This window comes from Coffea arabica, chromosome 4e (assembly GCF_036785885.1).
Source record: "Coffea arabica cultivar ET-39 chromosome 4e, Coffea Arabica ET-39 HiFi, whole genome shotgun sequence".
Classification (NCBI taxonomy): domain Eukaryota; kingdom Viridiplantae; phylum Streptophyta; class Magnoliopsida; order Gentianales; family Rubiaceae; genus Coffea; species Coffea arabica.
Genome location: NC_092317.1, coordinates 2192268 through 2213498, shown reverse-complemented (window position 1 = coordinate 2213498; position 21231 = coordinate 2192268). Strand labels below are relative to the sequence as shown.

Here is a 21231-nt window from a genome sequence, read left to right as displayed (position 1 = left end):
CATGAACATTTCTTCACTAAAGTATAGCTCAGAAGTCGGAATATCTTACGTGGGTTCCTTTTTTTTTTTCCTCTTAATAAACAAACTAGTAAAAAATCACTTCTCGGTCCAGTTCGAATAACGTTAGGCGCCACAGAAGCATTCCAGCATATTCTTATATGCTGATGAATGATCTTTTCGGAACCATGTATAATATATTGTATTCTTCTACAACTTTTGCACCGACAATAACAAGAAAACAAATGTTTCTCCCAAACCAGCCCAAATTACTGCTACTCAATATAAAGTAAAACTCAGAAAAAAAATCGTTTAAACTCAACCATATGGGAAGTGATTGAGACAGCCGCATGCAGTGCTGGGAGAGGGAATGTCGAAAATTGCAATTGACCACAGAGACATTATACAATTGAATTAGACACCAAACATCAAGTCCACAACTTTAGACACCAAGGATTTGGCAGGAGCGGCAACAGTCCCGCCGGCTTGTTTGCTGGCACTTCCATTCTGAAGATAGTATGGATGAGGGGAAGCTCTAGATAAATTTGACTCTGAGATTCGATTAGACGGTGCAGGAGGTAAAGTCATGAATCCTAGATTGTTGATCCTTTCATTCAGAGCCTGGCGTTGCATTGGATCCACAGGTTTCACCCCAATGATGAGAACTCCATTTATTTGCATCCCATTTTTGCTGAGGGCTTTTAGAGCATCAGCGCGATTCTGCACCGCAAGGCAGTGACGTTATGTTAGAATTACAAAGCAAGGTAGATTAATGTATTTGCCCAAAGTATAGATATTGAACTAATTCTTGAAAGCTTCAGCTCAAGGATCTGCTGCAACTATTCTGTCGACTACATGACAAAAGTCTAAATTATTTGTGTGTGGCAATAAAGAAGTGAAACCAGCTGCTTTTACTTTTCCAAATATCAGAGAACAAAGTAAGATTAAAACTACAGGGTCAATCATCACAAGGAGGACTTGGCACAAAGCAGTCACTAGTGAAAGTGAACAAAATGCAGGTTTATGTCCAGCCATTCCTTCCAAAATCACTTAACAAAAGATACAGGAAAATAGCTATCTAACAAGAGAGTGAATTGCAACAGAAATGAATACAAGTGGGAAATCAACATAAATCTTGGAAGCAAGCTGCAAAAGTATTCCGGTGTTCCTAGATGAACAGACAATCCAGTTCTAACACTTCTGTCAATGGAAAGATATATTTCATGCTTTCTCTAAGGACAATTGCAGTATCAAAAGCCCATAAAGAAAGCAGACGCTAAAAGGAAAAAAAAAACTGTTTTCTCCCCTGAAGTAAAAATGAAAAAGAACTTGTTGAGGCATTCTCGTAAAGGAACACCAGGGACACATTCAGAATTCCAACGTCTTCTCTGTTAAACAAGTACTTGCTCTGACCACCATTTTTGGTTGCCAAGGGGAAAGAATTTAATGCGTCAAAATGGAAAAACAGGAACTTCCACTCCATATCCTAGTGCAACATGAAGCCATCAACACTAAAAGAACTAGACCATTTTAATACAAAACCAAGGAGCCCTTGATTGTTAACCTTATCGTAATATTAACCTTATCATAATATTCAGCTACCTGATAGAGAATGTGCATCCAATTAGCATCTCTTGGTCCTGGGACATGTTTCAGAATCACCCCGCACTTTTCGAATTCCCGCAACACTAAATTGGTGTCTATTGGAGAAAATCTGTAAAATGAAATGGTTGATAAGATACATTAGGGATCAATAACATTTAAATATGTGGCCAAAATAACATATTATCTCTATATGATGAAATGTCTAATTAAGAAAAAGTGATAAAAGATGACCAAAAGAAAAGTATCAGAAGCAGATTACCCAACAGCGCAACATGACTGATATCATATAGTCCCCATCAGACAACTTTGCTTATGAAAGTTTACCCTACATCCATTAACCAAGTCTACTTCCCAAATAGATTTTCATCTAGAATTGAAAATGTCGATGCCACACACTTATAAGAGTAACTAACTGACAACCTTGTAATTCACATAACTGAATTGATCAAGCCATTTCACCCAATTTTGACAAAACTAGATGTAAACATTTTTTTAGCTTTTTCCTTCAGGAGGTTTACTGGCAGGAGCTGCCAAGGGCATACAGACTCCAAAGAGACTATGATCCTCTGAAAACCTACCTCTGTATTTTAAATATACGGACTACCACAGTATAGATCGGTAATAAAATGTAACACTCCAGAAGATATCAACACTCTTCAGTATGTAGAAAGCTATGTTACTAGGCTGTTGCTTTTTTCCATCCATTGATTCAGTCTTAGTAAAACTAACCCAAATATAAGTTCAACAATACTTTGGAAATTAAGAGACATGAGAAACGAAGCAATACCCATAGACAGTCACCCACTCCTCCTCATCCAGGCTACCTATGGGAACTGAATTCTTCTTCATCTCTGGTCTTGCAACCTCCCTAGGGGGTGGGAGGGTAATTAATGCACCAGGCTGAACTACACCTTCAACAGGTGAGCCTTTTCCCTTATCCTCCTGCTCAGTACTACCACCACTCTTCGAAGGCGACCACCAACTCAAACTTGCCACTGGGGTTTGCTGACTCTGCTGCTGCTGCTGCTTTCCCATGGTAGTAGCATAAGAAGTGCTGGGTCCAGACTTGCTCTTAGGAGTTGAAAACTCCCTGCCAAAACTACGCAGTGGTGTTCTTGGATCTGACCCGACCCCAGGAGAAACTGGATAGTCAGGAATTCCAGATTCTGGAGATAAATCCGACCGGTCTTCAAGAGTGAACATTGGTGGAGGCGGAAGATCAGAGTTGGCAAAATTTTCACGCCATAGGGCCGATACAGCGGCTGCCTGACCCGGGGTTGCAAATTTTCCGCCAGGTTTTCTAGATGAAACCGGTGTAGCTAAATCATGGAAGAATAAAGACTGCCTCCCGGATTTGGGAGTTCTCTGTATTGTTGTGCTCATTTCTATTTTACACCTTCTACAAAAAAAAGAAAAACACTAGCTCAATTTCAATTATTTTAATCGCTCACTTTTATTTAAACAGATTTGTAAACCACTGGCATAAATTCGAATTCATACGCCAATTTTGTAATCAAGAGAAATTAACCTCTATTAAGCAGCTATTATAATCAGTTTTCAATTCGGGGTAAAAATGCATAAGCTCCAAATTATGTGGAAAAAAAACCATTAAACTAAGGGGAAAGCAACTCAAATGAGCTGGAGGTTGAATCAATTACAGGAAATTCCAGCCGAAAGATCAGCGAAAAGAGATAAAAAAAAAAGAGTTGGATTACCTTTAATGAGGCAGTGGAGTGGTGGAATATTGCTTGGGGCCTTTGATTAGGAGATTAATACCGGGACTTTGAGTTGCCCCAGCAGCAAGCAAAGCAGGGGGATGAAACCCTAGACTCGTCCAGTTTTCATCAGCAGAATTCAAACGGGTAAAAGGCGTCCGCTCAACGCTAAGAAACGAGACCTCGAGAATTTTCAATTTTGAAGTTTCCAATGAAATGACTATTATAGCCTTTCGTACATAATTGCAACCATGTACAAAATGTATTACTATTAGTAAGTAAAAAAATTCAATCAGGCAAAACTAACGCTTGGCTGCTCATGTGTTGTTAATGATGAAATTCTGTCCCGCATGAGGCAATACATTTGCATTTTATCCTCAAACAAATCAATTGACTTCGATTTCTTCTCCACCGACCCCCTCCCCCTCCCCAAAACCCTTTTTCTTACTACAACAGAAAATCGAACCTCCAAAATTGATCATTTATCTTTCCCTATAATTAATTGAAGCCGCGAGATCCTATTCATTTATTCATTCAACCCAACTTTATTTTCTTCCATTCCAAGGATTGGAACCAGGTTTTTTTTTATTGATCCAATAAAAATGAAATATTTTCAAAATTCTCCCTCAATTCGACATACTATTTTTTCCATTCATTCTCTTTTAGGATCAGTCGTGATCTTCCAAACTTTACCGATGGTACATAGATGAATCCTTAGTTTCATCTAAATATGTAAAAGATACTAGCTGCACTTATAAGTCGAGTACTCTACTGTTGAATTAGTAACCCGAAGAATAAATTAAAATAAAAATTGTTGCCAAGTCTTGATGCCTTCTGTTCCCAAGAAGCATGGCAGCAACCCTAGTGTATGTCATCTATTATTGTTCCACTAATCTCTTTTTGCTTGGTGGGATTATCTTGTGGAGATTAACTTGTCCAAAATCAGAACTCCGTTGCTCTTGTTTGACGTTTCCTGCACGGACGCATACATTTGTAAAGTTGCTTTGGACTAATATTGAACATTATTGGCAACTGCCAATTGTAGCTCGATATCTTCTTTTCAGGTAACACTGCACTTCAGTTTTTGTGAATGGGTGCGTTCCAAGTTCCAACCCACCCGACCATACTGATTTTCTTTCTAGCGAAGTTCGAAAGTCATTATTGAAAATACATACAATTTTCCATAGAAAAAAAATACTATGAGCACTTTCCAAGATTGAACAAGAACAATCACGATTGCCTTTCTTAAAGTTGAATAAAGGTGCTATTTAATATTTAGAAGGGAGCGGAACCAGGCTCCTTAAGCAGAGACTGATTTGGAGAATCAATCGTGGTAGAAATGCATGAACATTGGCAGCATGTCTCAGTTATGCTATTGATGATCTTGTCCTTAGCCTCATCCTCTTTGTGTAGCATGTCTGTTTCCTGCACAACCATTACCATTTCCTTGATTGAAGCAACTGGTTTAAGTCCCTGAAAATTTACCACACATATTTCGTATCATCCATCTTTCTAAAATTGAAAATCAATCCGAAAAAAGAAACTTAATAGTAACTTTGGTGCAAAATGGATGTTTTTCTAGTTTCATGATGACGCAGTTCATCAGTAGGCAGCACAACCCTACCTCGACCAAAATGCTAGATGCTTCATTTTGTTCCTTCTTCTGCATTATATCGACAGCAACTTCCTGCACTCAAAACATTTAAAAGAACATATGTAAGAAGTGTCTTTCGTGCCATGCTTTAGTCATCCAAAAGAAAATCGATCCGACAATCTCAACCAAATGAACGAAGATAGTAGTTATTTATTTATCATTCTTAATAAATGGCAAGATTTTGGGTAATCCACTTGTTGTTACAAGAAAAATGAAAGAAGCTAAGCTTGTAATTAGACTTCCATTTAAAAAAAAAAAAAAAAAAAAAGAAGGATGGAGGAAAAACACCATGAGAAAGAGACTTGACCCTAGCTTGGTCGATTTGGCCCTGTCTCAGGGTTCTGGGCTCCAATTCAATAGAACAACAGAAGTTCGCCATTGACGAGACACCAGCAGACTCAGAAAAGTTGTTGCAAATGGTTTGGGTCGTAGCCCAGTGCAAGTTCTCAATACATTTGCCCCATTCATGCATATTTATATAGATGTAGCCCATGATGATGACATCGTTCGGCTTCTTAGTTGGAATCACGGAATCTAGTGGACTCTGGGTTCCGAAAATTGAGGTGGAGAAGCAAAGTTGAGCTTCTTAGCACTTGCAACCCGTGATTAGGGCTTGACAACGTTCCCTCCCTGGTTAACGATGGACTGGCTATCTTAAATCTGAGCATGCACATAAATTCACGAGGTCAATGCTTCGTGCAATCAATTGGTTAGTTGGGAATTTGAGATGAGAATTGATCAAATATCGTGCTATCTTTTTCTTGGTGCGAAGTGCTGAAGGACTAAAGAATCACTGCAAAAATTTGATCTGCCTTCTACAGTAAGTAACTGGAATTACTAATTACTATACCTTTTCTCCTTTTAATTTTATTGAAAGCTTAAACAATGTAAATTGCAAGTAGTTAAAATATGTACTATCAATCCAATGAAATAAGTGAACCTACAATTAAGTTTTTCTTTCTCTTTTTTTCTCATAATATTTTATCAATAGCGAGTTTAATTGAACTCCAAAATTACTAAACTATAAATCAAGTATCCATCCAACTAATTGGCTAACAACTAATTGGCTAACAGGCCATCCGCGGGTAATCCGGCTGGTTTCATAGTCTTAGTTACTAACAGATCCCGCGATCGACTTCGATGTGCTGCCTTACTGTATATTCTTGGGGCAAGGGTCTATGTAGTTTTAGGGGATTAGTCTGGCCGAAAAGTTGAGATACCCCAAGTGAAAAAAAAAACTAATTGGCTAACAGCCCAATTCATCCTATTCATTTTGACCGAGCATAGAGCTATGTATTTAATTCATTAACTAGTCCACACAGAAAGGAAGTTGAGCCTTTGAACAAACTAATATATATAGCGTGTAGGTTTTTTTTTTTGGGAGGGGGGGGGGGTGATCTTGTAGTGTCGATTTCAAAGTTCATAAGCAACCTTTCTTGTAACTTGTGAGTTGTAACCAAAATATGACACCATGAGTTGATGTTTCATTACAGAGACTTTTAATGTTTGCCCTTAATTATTAAGCGATTAAGCTCCCAATAGCTCTTTTGAGATCAACGCTTTCTTTGAGATCATCATTAAGTAATAGTAGTAGAACGTAAAAGAGCGAAAGCTCGTGCCGGCACGTTATGCAAAATGAACGACCTTTAAAAGCGCGCATAATTACCATCCTCATTTGATTGCTTCTGGAAATACTAACATGCAGCAAAATGCTTCAACAAATTGTAGAATGGTCCGTATTAATTGCTGAACTATTGTAGTGGATCTAGGCACGTGTCCAGCTAACAAGTTGATTTCTCTTTTGTTTTTAAGGAAATAATTACCATTGTCCTGTGGTCAGAGGCTAAGTACTATATGTTTATTTCATACTTTATCTCTCCCTCTCTGCTAATTTTTCCAGTCAGCTGATGGTAACATGGATATCTCTTCGGTTACAAAAGTACGCTTATTGTTTGAGACTGTCTTTCTCATTTGATATACCTATGGAAGTATATATATTTATTATTCTTCATATCCATTTCATACATGGTGTTCTTCAAATTGCGCATTTCGTACCGCATGTATTCATTCATATGAAGCTTCTCCTTTTGGTTATTTCGCTACAATAAATACAAATACTTTGCGCTCCCTTTTTGGCTGAAGCATGGCAGGCAGCAACCCCACGGACCGATGGTCGATCCGAGGGATGGGGCCATTCGCCCATCTATTCTAGAGTCACCTCTAGTCTAGTTGGCCGGCCGGCCGGCACCATGTTCAGCTCAACTCCTCCGCCTTGTTTTTTGCTAGCTGTGCCGAATGTTATATGGTTCAGTAATCAGCATATATGGCTTATACTTGACGGCCGACTTATCTTATCCTAACATTTCTTTCAGTAATCAGAGTCGTTGTCAGTGAAGCAATGGTTTTTCTTTTTTTTTGGGTGGTGGGGAGGGAAAATGGTAGAGTGGAATGTGGAGGGTAAAGACTGGAGACAAGAACAAAGGCGTCCGGTCATCAAATAACATGGAAAGATCCCAAGACATGGACACAGAGCCATTGCTAAGACACACACTTTGGATATATTATCCAGAACAGCCTGCACAAAACAGTCGTGCCCGTCACTCACTGCATGTGCTGCTTCTTATCTCCCACATGCACGTCCGTCTCTATATTACCTGTACGCCCCCCCCCCCCCCCGGGGCCATCATTTTCACTCATCAAAATTGAACCCACAACACAAATCATGGAAATTTGAGTTGATATACAATAAGTACATACGATACGATCTCTCCATGCATGATGCATGGTCCCGGGCAAGTGAAACTTTTGTGACCTTTCAATATGTACATACATTGTACTTTCAAGTACTAGCATGTGTCTTGTATTCTGATTGTTTCCTCATCAGAACAAGTAGCTTGCGTGCATTATAGTATATGCTATGATAGATGGGTAGGCCGCTCCAATTTATTGCTTGCCTAAGTTCTAAAGAGGCGGTGTCGGCCTGCTGTTTCTGTTTTCTACCATCTTTTTTACTCTTTACCCTAACTTCTAAAGCTAATGAGACAAGACGAAAATCAGACGAAGTTGTTTGCGTGCTACGACTATAACATCTCTCCACTTCTCATAATTTCATAATCCAAAAACGCTCCCTCTTTTCCTCTTCCATTATTAATATATACATATAATAACAGTAACAGGGATGACATTTCTTCCCGTTTGCCGTTGAAAAAAAAAGCATATGAAAATGGATATATTGGTAAGTGAAAATACACCCAATAACCATAAATATAGGATCAGTAATACAATAACTAAGCAGAAAACTGTAGAAATATAACTGTATAGGTAAATAGATATATAAATATAAGTGCACACGTATATACAAGTAAAAACATAAATAAAGTATACATGAAGTGTGTAAGTAGCAATAATCAATATGTATGTGTTTGCGTGCGTACAAATATGTCTACACATATCTACAGATAAGTATCGGGTTAATCTTATTATAATTCACCTATCAAACACTATCTTGGCTTGGGAAAAAAATTAAACCTCTTTGGTAAAAACTCTATCGGCTGCTTTATTTTTTGTACCAACAATTAAGAATGGTTTTCCTTGATTTCCCGCTTGAAAGACCAAATCACAAACTTCTGATAAACCACGAAAAGTTCTAACAAGATTTATAATATAAATGCCCTTACACTTTGCAGAGATATAAGATGGCATTTTAGGCAATGCTTTTAAACTCGGACCGGAGAGTGAGCCGAAAAATCTTTCGATTCACAGTTCGACCCGGTTGAACTTCTCGATTTTTACCGATTCAATTAATTCTTGGGTTTTTAAATTGAACTGAACTGGAGGCATGGTTGGTCAATTCGCGGTTTCACTGGTCGAATCGACCGGGTTGGTCCGATTTCAAAACATTGATTTTAGGATCCCATTTTCTAGTACCATGGCCAATATGAACCCTTTGCCTCTATCATCTCGTCTGAAGTGATGTTCTAATATCTTCTAGTCATTTCTCCTCATATTTTCCCTTTTTTTTTTAAAAAAAAAAGAAAGAAAAAAAAGGGACTTGAATTGAAATATAAAATTAATCTGACGGAACCTTCTATCCTAGCATAGATTGGCCATGCACAAGATCACTTTTTATTTTTTAGCATTTCATTTTCATGAACTAAGATGTAACCGCCTCCTAGCTATCCACAAAGACTGAAAAATTTCATCTAATTAACTAAGGAATAACCGGAACTGAGGCTAAAGCCTAACATATTCCATTTGCTAAACAAAGAATGGCAACTTATAGTTTCAATATTTAGTAGAACAACGTTCAAGAGGGACCATACTTTTCTTTGGTTATCATGAAGTAGTACTACCACGTTGCTTGTGATCAATGCGTCATTCTAGCCATACTAATGGCATAGTCTCATAAAATAACAAGATTTGCATTTACATATTGACTTGGATATTGTAGTGGGACCCCTTGGAAGGGAAAATGTCTAGGATCGGGTAGACAATTAAATCACCCCCAATGTCACAGTACCCTCTTTGATTAATTTTTTTCCCCCCTTCAACTATAACACCTGGGCATTCACGATTTTTTTTTTCTTTTAATGGCCTACAGTAAATAATCATATGGAAAATGTATTCTGGGTTCTTGCAGCTTCTCGGTCTTTTCCCACATTGATTCGAACCGCACTCCCATGCAGCTTACTTCGTACGCTGCACGATGTTCTTAAACTTCTTCCCTCTTGCAAATCCTCACGTCTGAAATAGGTCAATTTTCCACTGAAATGCATACCGGTGTTGACTTTTGCTTCGTTTCTTGTTAGGTAAGAGAGAGTTTCCAATTAATCTTTGACTTCAAGCTTTCTCCCTTTTTTTAATTACTTTTTACTTTTCTGGACAGCGTTCGAAAGCGGAACCGAGATGATTAATTAGTCGTTGGACTTGGGCATTCCACTTTTTTAAATACTAATAAAAAGCAACACTAATAAGTGCTAAACGTACACTTGGAACCCTTTATTAATGGCTTTTCTTCAGTACTCCACGATAAAGCCTCCGTAACTTTAGAATTCATACGGTAGTTGAGCCCCAAAGGATCCCGCCACGTGCAAATGCCGAAGCTTTTAAAGAAATCTGAACCATACTCTTCCCGTTGTTAGCGTGGCCCATGGCCTTGATAAAAGTGTCTCACCCAGCTGTATGATTGCGTGCCACTTTCTTTCCAGCAGATATTTCATGATCCTTCTTTACTTTGTCAACGACCAAATTATGATCAAATTCTTCCTAATTTTCTTAAACCTCAGCTAAAGCAGTATTAAAAAAATACACTAATTTAGTAAAAAAAAAAATCAAATGAATTAAAACCCAAAATTAGCAGGAAATTACACAAGTCTACAATTAATTCGCCATGTTCTCCTTCCATTTGTCCTTCTAATTAGCTGGAAGCTGACATTTTTTTTTTTTGTTCGGCTCTATTATGACTAGTTTTGTTTTGCTGCCTTTTCCTGGGTCAAATTCAAATCTAAATGGTACTACTACTACTTTCCAGTAATAAACTTGAAAATTTCTGCTGGCACACCGTAATTTTCAGTACACCAGCGATCGCTAGATCATGAGCCTATGATCGGGACCCACATTTTGCTGATGAGGATGATGATGATGATGGTGGATCAAGTATTCATCTCCGCCGTTGGATACGCCAAAAATTGAGGCTTGACTGAGCAACTGTTGCTGCTGCTGCTGCTGTCTCTGCAGCTCCTTTTGCCGCCGGAGTTCCAGCACTTTCCGGTGCGAATTCGAATGCTTCGCGGACACAAATGTCGGGCTCGCAGCAGGCCGGTACTCGGGCACCAATCGACCCGACTTGTACCGGACACCGCACGCATTACACAGAGTCTTGGGCCCCATGGGTCCCGTCCTCCACTGAGGCGTCTTTTCCGACCCACAATGAAGGCATTGCCGACCGGGAGTTTCAGTTGTTTCTCTTTTCCTTGACGGCGCCGGTTTGGGAGCTTTTATGGTAACGCTAATTGGGTTAGGAGTGTTCACGTCGTTCGTGGGTTCGGATGACGACGTAGCAGGGGATGCAAGGAGGACGAGGCGGGAGGCCCAGTTGCATGGGGCGGCACGGGAGCGTTTGCTGCGGGCTTTTCCGGGAAAGGAAACGTCGGAGGGGAATACTGGAGATGATGAATTGCTGTTGTCGTTATTAGTAGAAATGGTAGTGGCGGAAGAGGAGGTGTCGGTGGTGGCGTTAGCCGTAGCTGCGGAAGAGGCGGAGGGAGCTGTAAAATTTGTGGTAGGGGAAATGAGGTGAAGGTTATGAAGGTCATCGCTCGAGAACGACTCCTCCACAAAATTCGAGAGCCATTCAAGCTCAGCCAGGTCGTCATACTGTTCATGACAAAAATAAAACCAATTAATTTCCAAAATCATGAGTCCACTATTTCCTAATTTATCTCATGCGTAAAATACTTCTTTTTTTATTTTTTTGATAAACATGCGTAAAATACTTAGACAGTACTGGTCAGCTGGTACAAATGTTATAAGCTTAGAGTGCAAACACTTGCTACTGTTGCTAAGATTGTATCAATTGTTTTTTCTGTTTAAAAAAAAAAAAATCTCCCGTTATTAACTTGCCTAAAAACGAAACTTACACAAATTGGTGAAGAGCCAAAACAACAAAAAACTAAAGATGAGCATTAATTGTAAAACCAAATTGGAAACAGATAATTCTGCAAAAGTTGCTAAAGGTTCTTGCACGGTCACGGCTGTAAATTTTCCATCATTGTAAATTATTCCTAATATTTCCAGCGACTATAAAACTTTTCCTCTTCTGATGAATTAAACATGTAATTTAATTCTACGGAAATTGTTTTAAGACAGGGAATTATACAAAAGAAGAAGGAAATGCTGGTTTTTACCGGAACGCAGAGTTCAGTGCCGGAGAATTGTGTATCAGTGAAGCTGCGGCAGCTAATATTGCCGTTAAATTGCCGGTCACCACCCGAGACAGACGAGTTACAGCTGTCGACCACGGTAAGAGAAGAAGACTCGCCAGAATTTCCGGTAATGCTGTCAAAAAAAGCGTCGGTCATTACCTCATCTTCCTTGGGAAAATCCAAAAGGTCGTCCACCGTAAAATTGTTGGAGTTACCAGTGATGTTTTGATTCTCCATCGATTTATGGTCGAATTCGTTATCTCCGGCATGGCTAAAATATCCGCCGACAAAGAATTCCGATGAAGCTTCCATTTTGTGTATGGGGATTCTAGCCAAGTAACGTTTTCGGTTTGGGTCCCTTTTTTTTTTTTGCCCTTTTAAGATATTTGGGTGTCAAATTTGGAGAGAATAGAGGGACGAAAAGGGTGGAGTGGAGTTTGAACTTTGAAGAGGGCTGAAAGTGAGGGGGGGTTTTGACGAGTGAAATCAGGGGTAGAAATGTAAACAAACAAAATAGCAACTGAATTAACTGGGAATATTTTATTGATTTTTATTTATTTTATCACTTATTTGAACTGGAAACAGCATCTTTACCTGCTGTCGAATAAATTATTTTGTAGAAATCAGTTGTTCCCAAACTTGCAACTACTGCACTGTAAAGTCGTATTCCTCTTTCCTTTTATGGTGTTACGTTCCTTTCTTTTTCTTTATTTACTTTTTAAGCATCCTATTATCCCTTTTCTTTTTCTCCTACTCGTTTTTTAAGTGTTTTTCTTTTTCCTTTTTGGTTTTCTTGAATTTTTTGTCTCTTATATTAGTTAGTGAAAAGAAATGATTTATGAAAAAATGAGAATTTTTTTTTCTGAAAGATGAAAATATGAGAATGCTGGCCCCAAAAAGGAAAAATGTTTCACAGTTCACGCTCATCAAGGCCGCCCGGGAACCTTCACAGGCTCCATTATGAAGTATTGGCAGCGTGTGTTCACCGTGAATTTCTTGTTTTTGTATTCCTATACTGAAATTCTCTCATAGCCCGTCCACAAATTGACAGTAGTAGTACCTTAGTTAATATTATGACTTAGTGGGTGTGGCACGCTCTAGATGTATGCATATTTTAGGAAAAAATAAATAATAACAAAAAATATAGAAAAACGGATCAATTGCAATTTAAAAAAATTAATTGCAGAGTAGTGGGATTTCCTAATTTTTTTCATTATTGAAGTTGGCAGGAAGATATGAGATAAACATAATAATAGTGGATAAGTATGGTAGTAACAGTTATGCAATGGTCGATAAGTAAGGTAATAGCAGTTAAATAAATATGAGAGTATGGAATATAAGAAGATGATTGTATATTATTCGATTGTGCGAGCGTAAAATTAAAATAATGACATTTTTTACCACCAAATCCATTGTCCATGCATTATATATAGAAAGACGTGGTCAGTTGGGATTATAAGTTAAAAATGAAAAAAAATTGTTTGATTTCCCTTTTCTATTTGGGGTGTGTAAATAAGTTGAAAATATCTAAAATTATTTTAATTCTAAAGTTTCCAGATGGTACAAAAGGAGTGGGAAGAAATTCACGCAAGTGATATCATCATCGTCATGTGCAACGTGAATAATTAAACCGCAAGCTGCGGAATCTTTAATTGGGCGTGGAAGTGAGTTAGTAGGAATCAATTAATGAATGAAGGGGAGGACTGAAGGAAAGGGGCTGAAATATTAGAGAGATAAGATCAATTGATGAAATACTACTAGTACTAAGTAGTAATTGAAAATTATTCAACCCCTTTTCCCTTAAGAATCGATCTAGCAGGTTTTGTCGCCGTGACTCTTCCATTCCATTACTGTCCAAGTTTACAGCCGGATTCCCCTGCTTCCTCTCTCTCTCTCATTATTTTTCTCTCGGGACCTGCGCTTTTCCCTCTTCTTTTTTATAATTTCAATAAATATTTTTCGCTTTGTGTTTCCTGCCTCTGATTTTTGTTTCTCATAATTTATTACCCCACATATTTATTACTAATAGTTAGTACTTTCTACCCTCTAATACACACGTAACGTTATTATTGCTTCCCAAAAAAAAAAAAAAAACCATACACGTTATTATATTCCTTGACCCACGTTACCTCACGATGCTTACAGCTCACCTCAAACCAAACAAAATGCTACTACGCGTCAGCTCCAGGTGTGAATTAAATTACCCGTATGTGTATGTGTTTCACTTTTTTTTTTCTCTCTCTTGTTTTTGGGTCTGAGAATGTGGGGTTGAATAACAAAACAACGTTTGATCATCAATTTCATGATTTCATTTCTTATACTAGTTAGTAATAAGATGCTTTATCTAAACAGAGGAAAAATAATGTTTTCCGCCCTTGGTACGTATTTCAAGAGGTTAGTTAACGGATGGAATGAACTCGAAGGAAAAAAGACTAAAATTAATAATAAAAAAAAAATAACGTGCCTTTGTGGAAGATGTAGTAGTATTCCATTTTCAACAATTTTTTGTCCAAGTCGGAATGCAAAGCTAGCTCTGTGCTGACAAATATCAAAATCGGAATCGCACTTCATAATCACTACCATACGTGTGATCATTTTATTTTGTCCAGACAAGTACTAACAGAAAAAGCTTTCCTTCATTACATAACAATAATAATATATTGCTGGTAATTTTTTTTCATTTTTAGGAAATTTCACGCGCTCTTTAGTTTGTAGCTTGAGACGAAAGCATTCAATTCACCCACTCGCTTCCCTTAACCTCGACATTAACTTCTAGCCCGAGTCACCTGTACAAATCCCCATGCCAATCGCGGTTGAGAAATGGATTGGATAAAGTTAAAAAGTTTGTCTATTCTCACCAATCATCACGCTAGCCTTTTTTTTTTTTTTACCCTCTAATATTAAATCTTATCATCGAGGTTAAAGTTAAACAAACAAAGTAAAAGCAGAGAATTGCTAGACTCGTCTTTAGCAACATCTGTGATCCCACCATCTCTTGGATATGTATACATATATAGAGCCTTTTTTGAAGGACTCATCCGTATCAATAAATCTTCAATCTAACATTTTGCCTTTCTAATTGGCTGGTTTTTGCACCAACTAATCTGGGTTACATATTGATTGATTGATTGTACGTACTATGCTGAGCTGAGATGTTTACAATAGTAGTCCCTATATTTATCTTTCATTATTATTCTGGGTGAATTTAAGAATGAATGAATACTCCTAAATTAATAGTCAGCATTTACTTTTTGTAGTTGTACGTAACTATTATGTATGGCTTTCAAATCCGACTTAGCACGTGACGAAGGTGAGGGGATACTGTCAGCCATCATGTGACTGCGAGTGTGAGGCCGACTTTATATGCAAATACCCATACAGAATTAGTTATCTTATAGAGTATGTGTGCTGCTAAGATACCACACCTCTTGCCAGTTTATTAGGTTTGAGTTCCAAGTCAGATTGGCCGGCCACCACGTACCAACTACCAGGCGGTGGTCAAAATTCAAGTTGTTAGTTGCTACAGCCTAAGTACATTATCATTACATTCATTAAGTAAGTAGCTCACAGTCATAGCCGGAAGCGGAATTGGAATCCCGTTTCAAGCTCTTGCCATAGGTCATTTGCCTCACCGTCTTCTCTTTGATACTTCCCCACACGTGTGCCAACAGTATGCATGCATCCATGTCCGCAACCAACGTGGCTGCACGTGTAGGATCATCACGTGAAAGGCACACACTGCACGTGCCTCTTGCCCGCAGCATGTGGCCACATTTTTACAATTTGATTTCGAATGATTGTCATTTCCTGAAACCATGTCAGCCATTCAGCCCAACTTACCTTCCTCAAATTGTTTATTGGGCTGCCTAAAAAACAAATCATAGGATTGCGTAACGGGCCCGAAGAGAAGGCCCGTGAGTTGGAATAGGGCGTCCCATAATGCAACTTTTACTTTTATCCTCCCTGTCATCTCAATAATTCTCCCGTGAAAAGCGCTGAGCAGCACCAAAACCATGTCAATGCCCAGACTAGCATGAAATGTGTTTTTTTTTTCACACACGCAGTAGTTGATGGGAGACAGGAATGAAGCTGTTCTCCGCAGGCAAAACTTATGACAATGGCCAGAAATTGAGACGGCAAACTATTCGGTGAGCAAGGGTAGAAGCAGAAAGTGTCTTATCTAGTTAGTATTCAGCTCAAAGGCTCGTCATCATGATCTGGTCCATAACAAGTCAAAAGACTTACGTGGAGGAGTCCAAGCACATTAGAACCATATATGTGAAATTACAAGAGATATCATACTGCTGAGAAGAAGTCAAAAGTCAAACTGTTGTCACCTGCTGCCACTCTCCATCCACTTCTTCCTTCCACAATGTCACGTTGTTACTGCCATCTGCCACGGCAAGTATATTTCCTGTCAGTGACCATGAGACTCTCCAAACAGGGGTCTTGAAATCCTTCAAAACTTTACCCTCCCATTGATCACCCTCCTTCATCACGGTCCATATGATAACTCTTCCATCTTGAGAAGCACTAGCAATTGTTGACTTTGGGAGTCCCAAATTGGGTGCCCATGCAACATCTCTTACCCAATCGGTATGCATTTGAAGAGCTGGGAAGCAGTCCATCTTCCAGATTCCGTTATAAAGCTTCCACACTTTCACCGCATTATCACATCCTCCAGAGGCAAGCTTCTGAACAGGATCGAGCACACCAGAACCTACAAGAGCACCGGGAGCTGTTGATGGTGCCCACGAGACGGAGGTAACGCCAACCGGGTGAGCCTGGTCAATCTGGGATGTATCCCAACTGCCATCAGACCTCGCAGTAAAAATTGATATGTTCCCATCTGAGGAACCACATGCCAAACAAAGGCCCAGCTCATGAGGAGCCCATGCAATAGAATTCACAGAAGCTTTATGGTCACCGAAAAGATGGGCCTGGCTCCACTCATTCTGATTCCCTTCCCTCCATATTATGACTTTTCCATCATAGGAGCATGACGCAACAAGGGACCCAAACTTGGGGTGTGCCCATGCTACTTGCCATACTGGTCCTTGGTGACCGCTTAGAGTTGCAAGAGGCTGCGAGTTTGAGTTACTAACACCAATTATCTTAATGGTGTTATCTGAAGAAGCTGTTGCAAGACGCTTGCCATAGTAGTCCATTGCCACATCATGAACTGTATCCTGGTGACCAGTCTCAATCTTTTGTCCTGGCATCTTGTTGACCAAGTTAAATGAAAATGAGACAGCCTTCACCCCTCCAATTTGCTAGCTCTCAGCACCTTTGACAGCCTGTTTGAGCAAAATTAAGTTTAAGAAGAAGTTTCAGGGCTACCAAATGTAGAAGTTTACGCACTTTGGCCAAGCTAACAGCAGCATGAACTTGGCTAAGAGATTTTCATTTCATCAGGCATTCTTTATGTTGCATAAATACGACGAATCTTCATAAACATAAAATGACCAGTAAATCAGGTATCATAGGCTTCGGAGGCAGTATTCATGAAAAAAGAAAGAGTTAAATTGTTGCCATGTGCACCAACTCACTCTGTTACCCACAAAAAAGATAAAACATGGACAACATAAAATGGAAAATCGAATTCAGGTAAAGGAAAAAATTTTCAAACTTATTGCTCTATTGCAGGATGAAGAAATTTTCAAATGAATGATGGTTTCCAATATACAGGATGGAAACGATGATAAATTGTCAGATAATGTGCAACAAAAGTCAATCTACTGCCAATAACTACAAATTGCTTAACATTAGTATGAATCTTCAGCACTGAGAGCAGGTTTACTTCTCATAACCGGAAACACAACTGTATGTAAGAAATTTAGCAGAAAATAGGACGGAATTTATAAGCAGGAACTAATTGACAGGTCAGAGTTTATTGCGTTGCCACTCATTGATCAAGCTATACAGTAATGAAAAACATCAATGTACTAGCTTGATCTTAGTCTGAATGAGAATGCTAGGTACTCAGTGGGAATTACTGCTCAAGGCTGACAACACGCAGGACATCGAAATTAGTTCCACAGAACTACTAAAGTTGATGTAGTAGTAAAAGCAAAGGCAGAAAATGCAAGAAGAAAATCCTGTAATTCCATCCAATTTCCAAATACCCTACTCCATAAATTTGGATAACTAGTTCGTGCTTTAATATGAGATTCAGAAATGTCATGAGCCCAAAATGCAACAATAAGCAACATTACCATACATGTCAAACAGACATCAATAAGTAACTCACAATTCAGTTCAAAACCATGTTAATGCACTTTAAAAATAAGATAAGATATTGGTGTACCCTTTCATCCAAGAAGGTTTGAAAAAAAAAATTCTACAAGACATGACAGCACCATCTTAGTATTTCCCAGACCTCCTTTAAATCAAATTGGTATCCTAATCATCTAACTGAAAATTACAACTACAAGCATATCAAGCAAGAAAAGGAAGGGGAAAAAGGGTATCAAGTACGCTTTCCTAAGACATCATCCAATAATCTTTTCATCGATGATCAGTAATTAGCCTAACCAAATTTGTGACTTTTGGCCAAGTCAATCTGCTCAACAAGTGGTAAGGAACAACAAACCGAACCAAAAATAAAGGTTTTTCTAGTTTGTACCTTTTCCCAATTCCCTTGAACCATCAGTGACTTAGATTGATAGAATTTCTAGATTTCTAGACACTAGACATTACACTCAAACTCAAGTTGATAGAACCCTCAAGCACAGAAACCAATCAGGAAAACAACCAAAAAAAAAAGGCTATTCAAATCGATTATCGAAAACACTAGTAGGTAATATGTGGGTTTCAGACCGGCAAACCTAGAGAGACGAAGAGGGAAGAAGTTAGACGCCAAGATCTCTGCTGAAATGCCTCCACTCGTTGTCAAGTTGTCCCCGACTTCGCGATGGCACAATTCTGCCACTGCCGTCTAATATAATGCACTCTGAGCTTGCTAAAAGGCCCGTTACAGGTGATTTGTTTTGGGCCCAACTTAGAGCCTTAGCATTGACCAAGGCCCATTACCTGTAATTTATCTAGGCGCCAAAAAGATACTACCATTTAATACTTCTCGAGCTGAACCAAAAGAAATGTACTTTTCAAAATAAAAACTAAAATTTGGTCTGTGCCTTAACATAGTCTATTTTCTTATTTATTATAAATTTATATAAATATAAATAATTTAAATATAAAAAATAACAACAATACTATATATTCATTCCTATTAATTTTAAAAATTAATGTATTCTAAATATTCAATTATTTATTAATTTTAAAAAAAAATTCACATACTTTCACTATAATATGATAGTATATATCAAACAATGTATTCCATATCAAAATTTTGATATTTATAAATATTTTTTTTGATAATTTAAATTTGGGTTAATCACAATTAATCCCCCTAAAGTATACCTCATTTCTCACTTTACCCCCTAACCATTTTTTTGTCTCACTTTATCCCCTATTGGACAAAATTATCCCTCTACTATTCTAAACTCTTATTTTTCTCTTTTATTTTTTTCCCTTTCCCCTTTTGTGCTCCTTTATTTTCTTTGCCTCTTTTTTCTTTCTTTAATTCTTTCTCTTTCCCACAAAAAATCTTCATCTTAATGATTGAAATTTAAAAAGAGGAATTGCAGAGACCTATTTTCTCCTAAAATGATTACAAAATATTCAAACCACTTTCCTAAAATACAATTTTTTTCAAATTCTTTCAATTCTTTTAATTTTTTATTTTTCCTCTTTTCTTTATAGTTTCTCATTTTATTCTCAAGAAAATATCAAAAGATGAAATTGTGACCTGATTAATAATAATCAATTGAAAATTGTGACATGTGGCATCATACACAAAATAAAAATTAGTTTTGGTGCATTTTAAACTTTCACCCAAAAATGCAATTATAAATTCAAGATAAAAATTTTCGTTGAGATGGAGTTTTCTACTAGGAAGGATGAAAGAGAGAAGAAAGAAGAAAGAGAAAAAGAAATAAAAGAGAGGAAAAAAGATAAATGAATAATCAAAATAATGGAAGGGTAATTTTGTCCTATAGGGGGTTAAGTGAGCAAAATTAAAAGTTAGGGGGTAAAGTGAGAAATGAAGTATAGCTTAAGAGGATTAATTGTGATTAACCCTTTAAATTTTTATGATGACCATAAATCTAGAACTATATATTCACATTTAATTAATAAGGCAGAAATGAGGGGAAAAGAAAGATAAAATTTGAAAATTTTTCTATTTAAAATCGTAAGAATTATAGCAAACATCAAGTCAAAAGAGATGACTAACCTATTTTACTGAATTTTATAATCATTAGTGTAATTTTGTTGCTTATTTGTATTATCTAATTTATTAAATGTAAACTTTTTGAGTGGTTACATGTGTTTATTAACTGTTCCTAAGTTTTATTTATTTTTATTCTTTTAATAATATGACTTATATACATGCATAAAGGGTATTTATGAAATAAAAATTTCGTCTCTTTTTTTAAAATACTTTTTTAATGTTACTTTTTTCTAATTGGAATAACTTTGTTATCAAAATTATAACCTTATGGGAGGTTTGTATAATTTTATAAAATTTAGAGGAGGCTAGTGAAATTGTTAGAAATCTTAAGGGAGGTTTCTCAAATTATCTCTACAATTATATGTACAGATTTTTTTTGGAGGTAAAATAGATCATGTATGTGTGGTACTATCAACTAGAGAGCACCAAATTACCAGGGACGTAAAAATGATTTACCCACTAGTCAGCAGAAATTTGTACCAGGTATAGTATAGCACTTAGCGGTAGGTTTAGCCGAGTAAGGAAAAAGTTCCTCGAAGAGCGTCCCACACTCAAGTACGCGCTGGTAGAGGTGGGTCCCACACTTGAATCCCGCTTTTAAATACTCTTCGCTCGTTCGTACGCAGTACGCCTCTTTCTCCTCTAGACCTGGCACGCAACAGCCCCTGCCCCCTAGTGTTTTAGCTAATGGAAACAATGCATAGCAAAGCGGAGTCTTTTTCTTTCTTTCTCCGCTCAAATCCAATCTGACATATCAGTCCATGATGGACTTCAACTATGGCATATTTAGGTTTTCTTCCAACTACTTGGCGCATGGGCATTATGCTTTTTCTCCACTTCATCCTTTCACCATACGAAGAACACTAAACCCTACAAATCAACCAAAAAATACTCAAACCTCATCTAAAATCCTCAAAACCTTACAATGAGAGCTCGGATAATAGGTTTAGCGGCCTGGTATAGCAAGGTTCTCAGAGAATCTCTCACACTTGAAGAAGTGGGAAGGTCTTTGGTAAAAAAGTGTCTCATTCCAATGGACATTAA

The 21231-nt window shown here is 37.8% G+C and overlaps 4 protein-coding genes across 4 annotated transcripts; all 4 read right to left on the bottom strand.

The window, feature by feature from the left end:
• Nucleotides 1-112: 112 nt before the first annotated feature.
• LOC113742871 (nuclear pore complex protein NUP35-like) lies at nucleotides 113-3607 on the bottom strand. Its single transcript, XM_027270883.2, has 4 exons — nucleotides 3318-3607; nucleotides 2390-3001; nucleotides 1600-1711; nucleotides 113-717 (listed from the first exon to the last, which is right to left on the bottom strand). Exons 2-4 carry the CDS (start codon nucleotides 2983-2985, stop codon nucleotides 412-414), a joined length of 1014 nt encoding a protein of 337 aa, XP_027126684.1. The 5' UTR covers nucleotides 2986-3001; nucleotides 3318-3607; the 3' UTR covers nucleotides 113-411.
• A 725-nt stretch (nucleotides 3608-4332) lies between these two features.
• Nucleotides 4333-5405, bottom strand: LOC113740555 (uncharacterized). The gene is made up of 3 exons (XM_027268102.2): nucleotides 5279-5405; nucleotides 4942-5004; nucleotides 4333-4790 (listed from the first exon to the last, which is right to left on the bottom strand). Exons 1-3 carry the CDS (start codon nucleotides 5348-5350, stop codon nucleotides 4593-4595), a joined length of 333 nt encoding a protein of 110 aa, XP_027123903.2. The 5' UTR covers nucleotides 5351-5405; the 3' UTR covers nucleotides 4333-4592.
• A 4949-nt stretch (nucleotides 5406-10354) lies between these two features.
• Nucleotides 10355-12324, bottom strand: LOC113741268 (GATA transcription factor 9-like). Its single transcript, XM_027268767.2, has 2 exons — nucleotides 11877-12324; nucleotides 10355-11346 (listed from the first exon to the last, which is right to left on the bottom strand). The coding sequence occupies exons 1-2, from the start codon at nucleotides 12204-12206 to the stop codon at nucleotides 10558-10560; spliced, it is 1119 nt and encodes a 372-aa protein (XP_027124568.1). The 5' UTR covers nucleotides 12207-12324; the 3' UTR covers nucleotides 10355-10557.
• Nucleotides 12325-16055: 3731 nt separating this feature from the next.
• Nucleotides 16056-17200, bottom strand: LOC113741923 (protein transport protein SEC13 homolog B). The gene has a single exon (XM_027269584.2). It carries the CDS (start codon nucleotides 17114-17116, stop codon nucleotides 16217-16219), a length of 900 nt encoding a protein of 299 aa, XP_027125385.1. The 5' UTR covers nucleotides 17117-17200; the 3' UTR covers nucleotides 16056-16216.
• Between the last annotated feature and the right edge of the window lie 4031 nt (nucleotides 17201-21231).

Excerpts from the sequence above, each read along its gene's own strand:
- LOC113741268 (XM_027268767.2), bottom strand. The coding sequence starts at position 12,206 with ATGGAAGCTTCATCGGAATTCTTTGTCGGCGGATATTTTAGCCATGCC. Across the intron at positions 11,347-11,876 it reads GCACTGAACTCTGCGTTCCG|TATGACGACCTGGCTGAGCT; the intron begins GTAAAAACCAGC and ends TGTCATGAACAG.
- LOC113741923 (XM_027269584.2), bottom strand. The coding sequence starts at position 17,116 with ATGCCAGGACAAAAGATTGAGACTGGTCACCAGGATACAGTTCATGAT.
- LOC113740555 (XM_027268102.2), bottom strand. The coding sequence starts at position 5,350 with ATGGCGAACTTCTGTTGTTCTATTGAATTGGAGCCCAGAACCCTGAGA. Across the intron at positions 5,005-5,278 it reads GCCAAATCGACCAAGCTAGG|GAAGTTGCTGTCGATATAAT; the intron begins GTCAAGTCTCTT and ends TTTTGAGTGCAG. Across the intron at positions 4,791-4,941 it reads CATCTAGCATTTTGGTCGAG|GGACTTAAACCAGTTGCTTC; the intron begins GTAGGGTTGTGC and ends GTAAATTTTCAG.
- LOC113742871 (XM_027270883.2), bottom strand. The coding sequence starts at position 2,985 with ATGAGCACAACAATACAGAGAACTCCCAAATCCGGGAGGCAGTCTTTA. Across the intron at positions 1,712-2,389 it reads GAGTGGGTGACTGTCTATGG|ATTTTCTCCAATAGACACCA; the intron begins GTATTGCTTCGT and ends TTCATTTTACAG. Across the intron at positions 718-1,599 it reads GGATGCACATTCTCTATCAG|AATCGCGCTGATGCTCTAAA; the intron begins GTAGCTGAATAT and ends CTTGCGGTGCAG.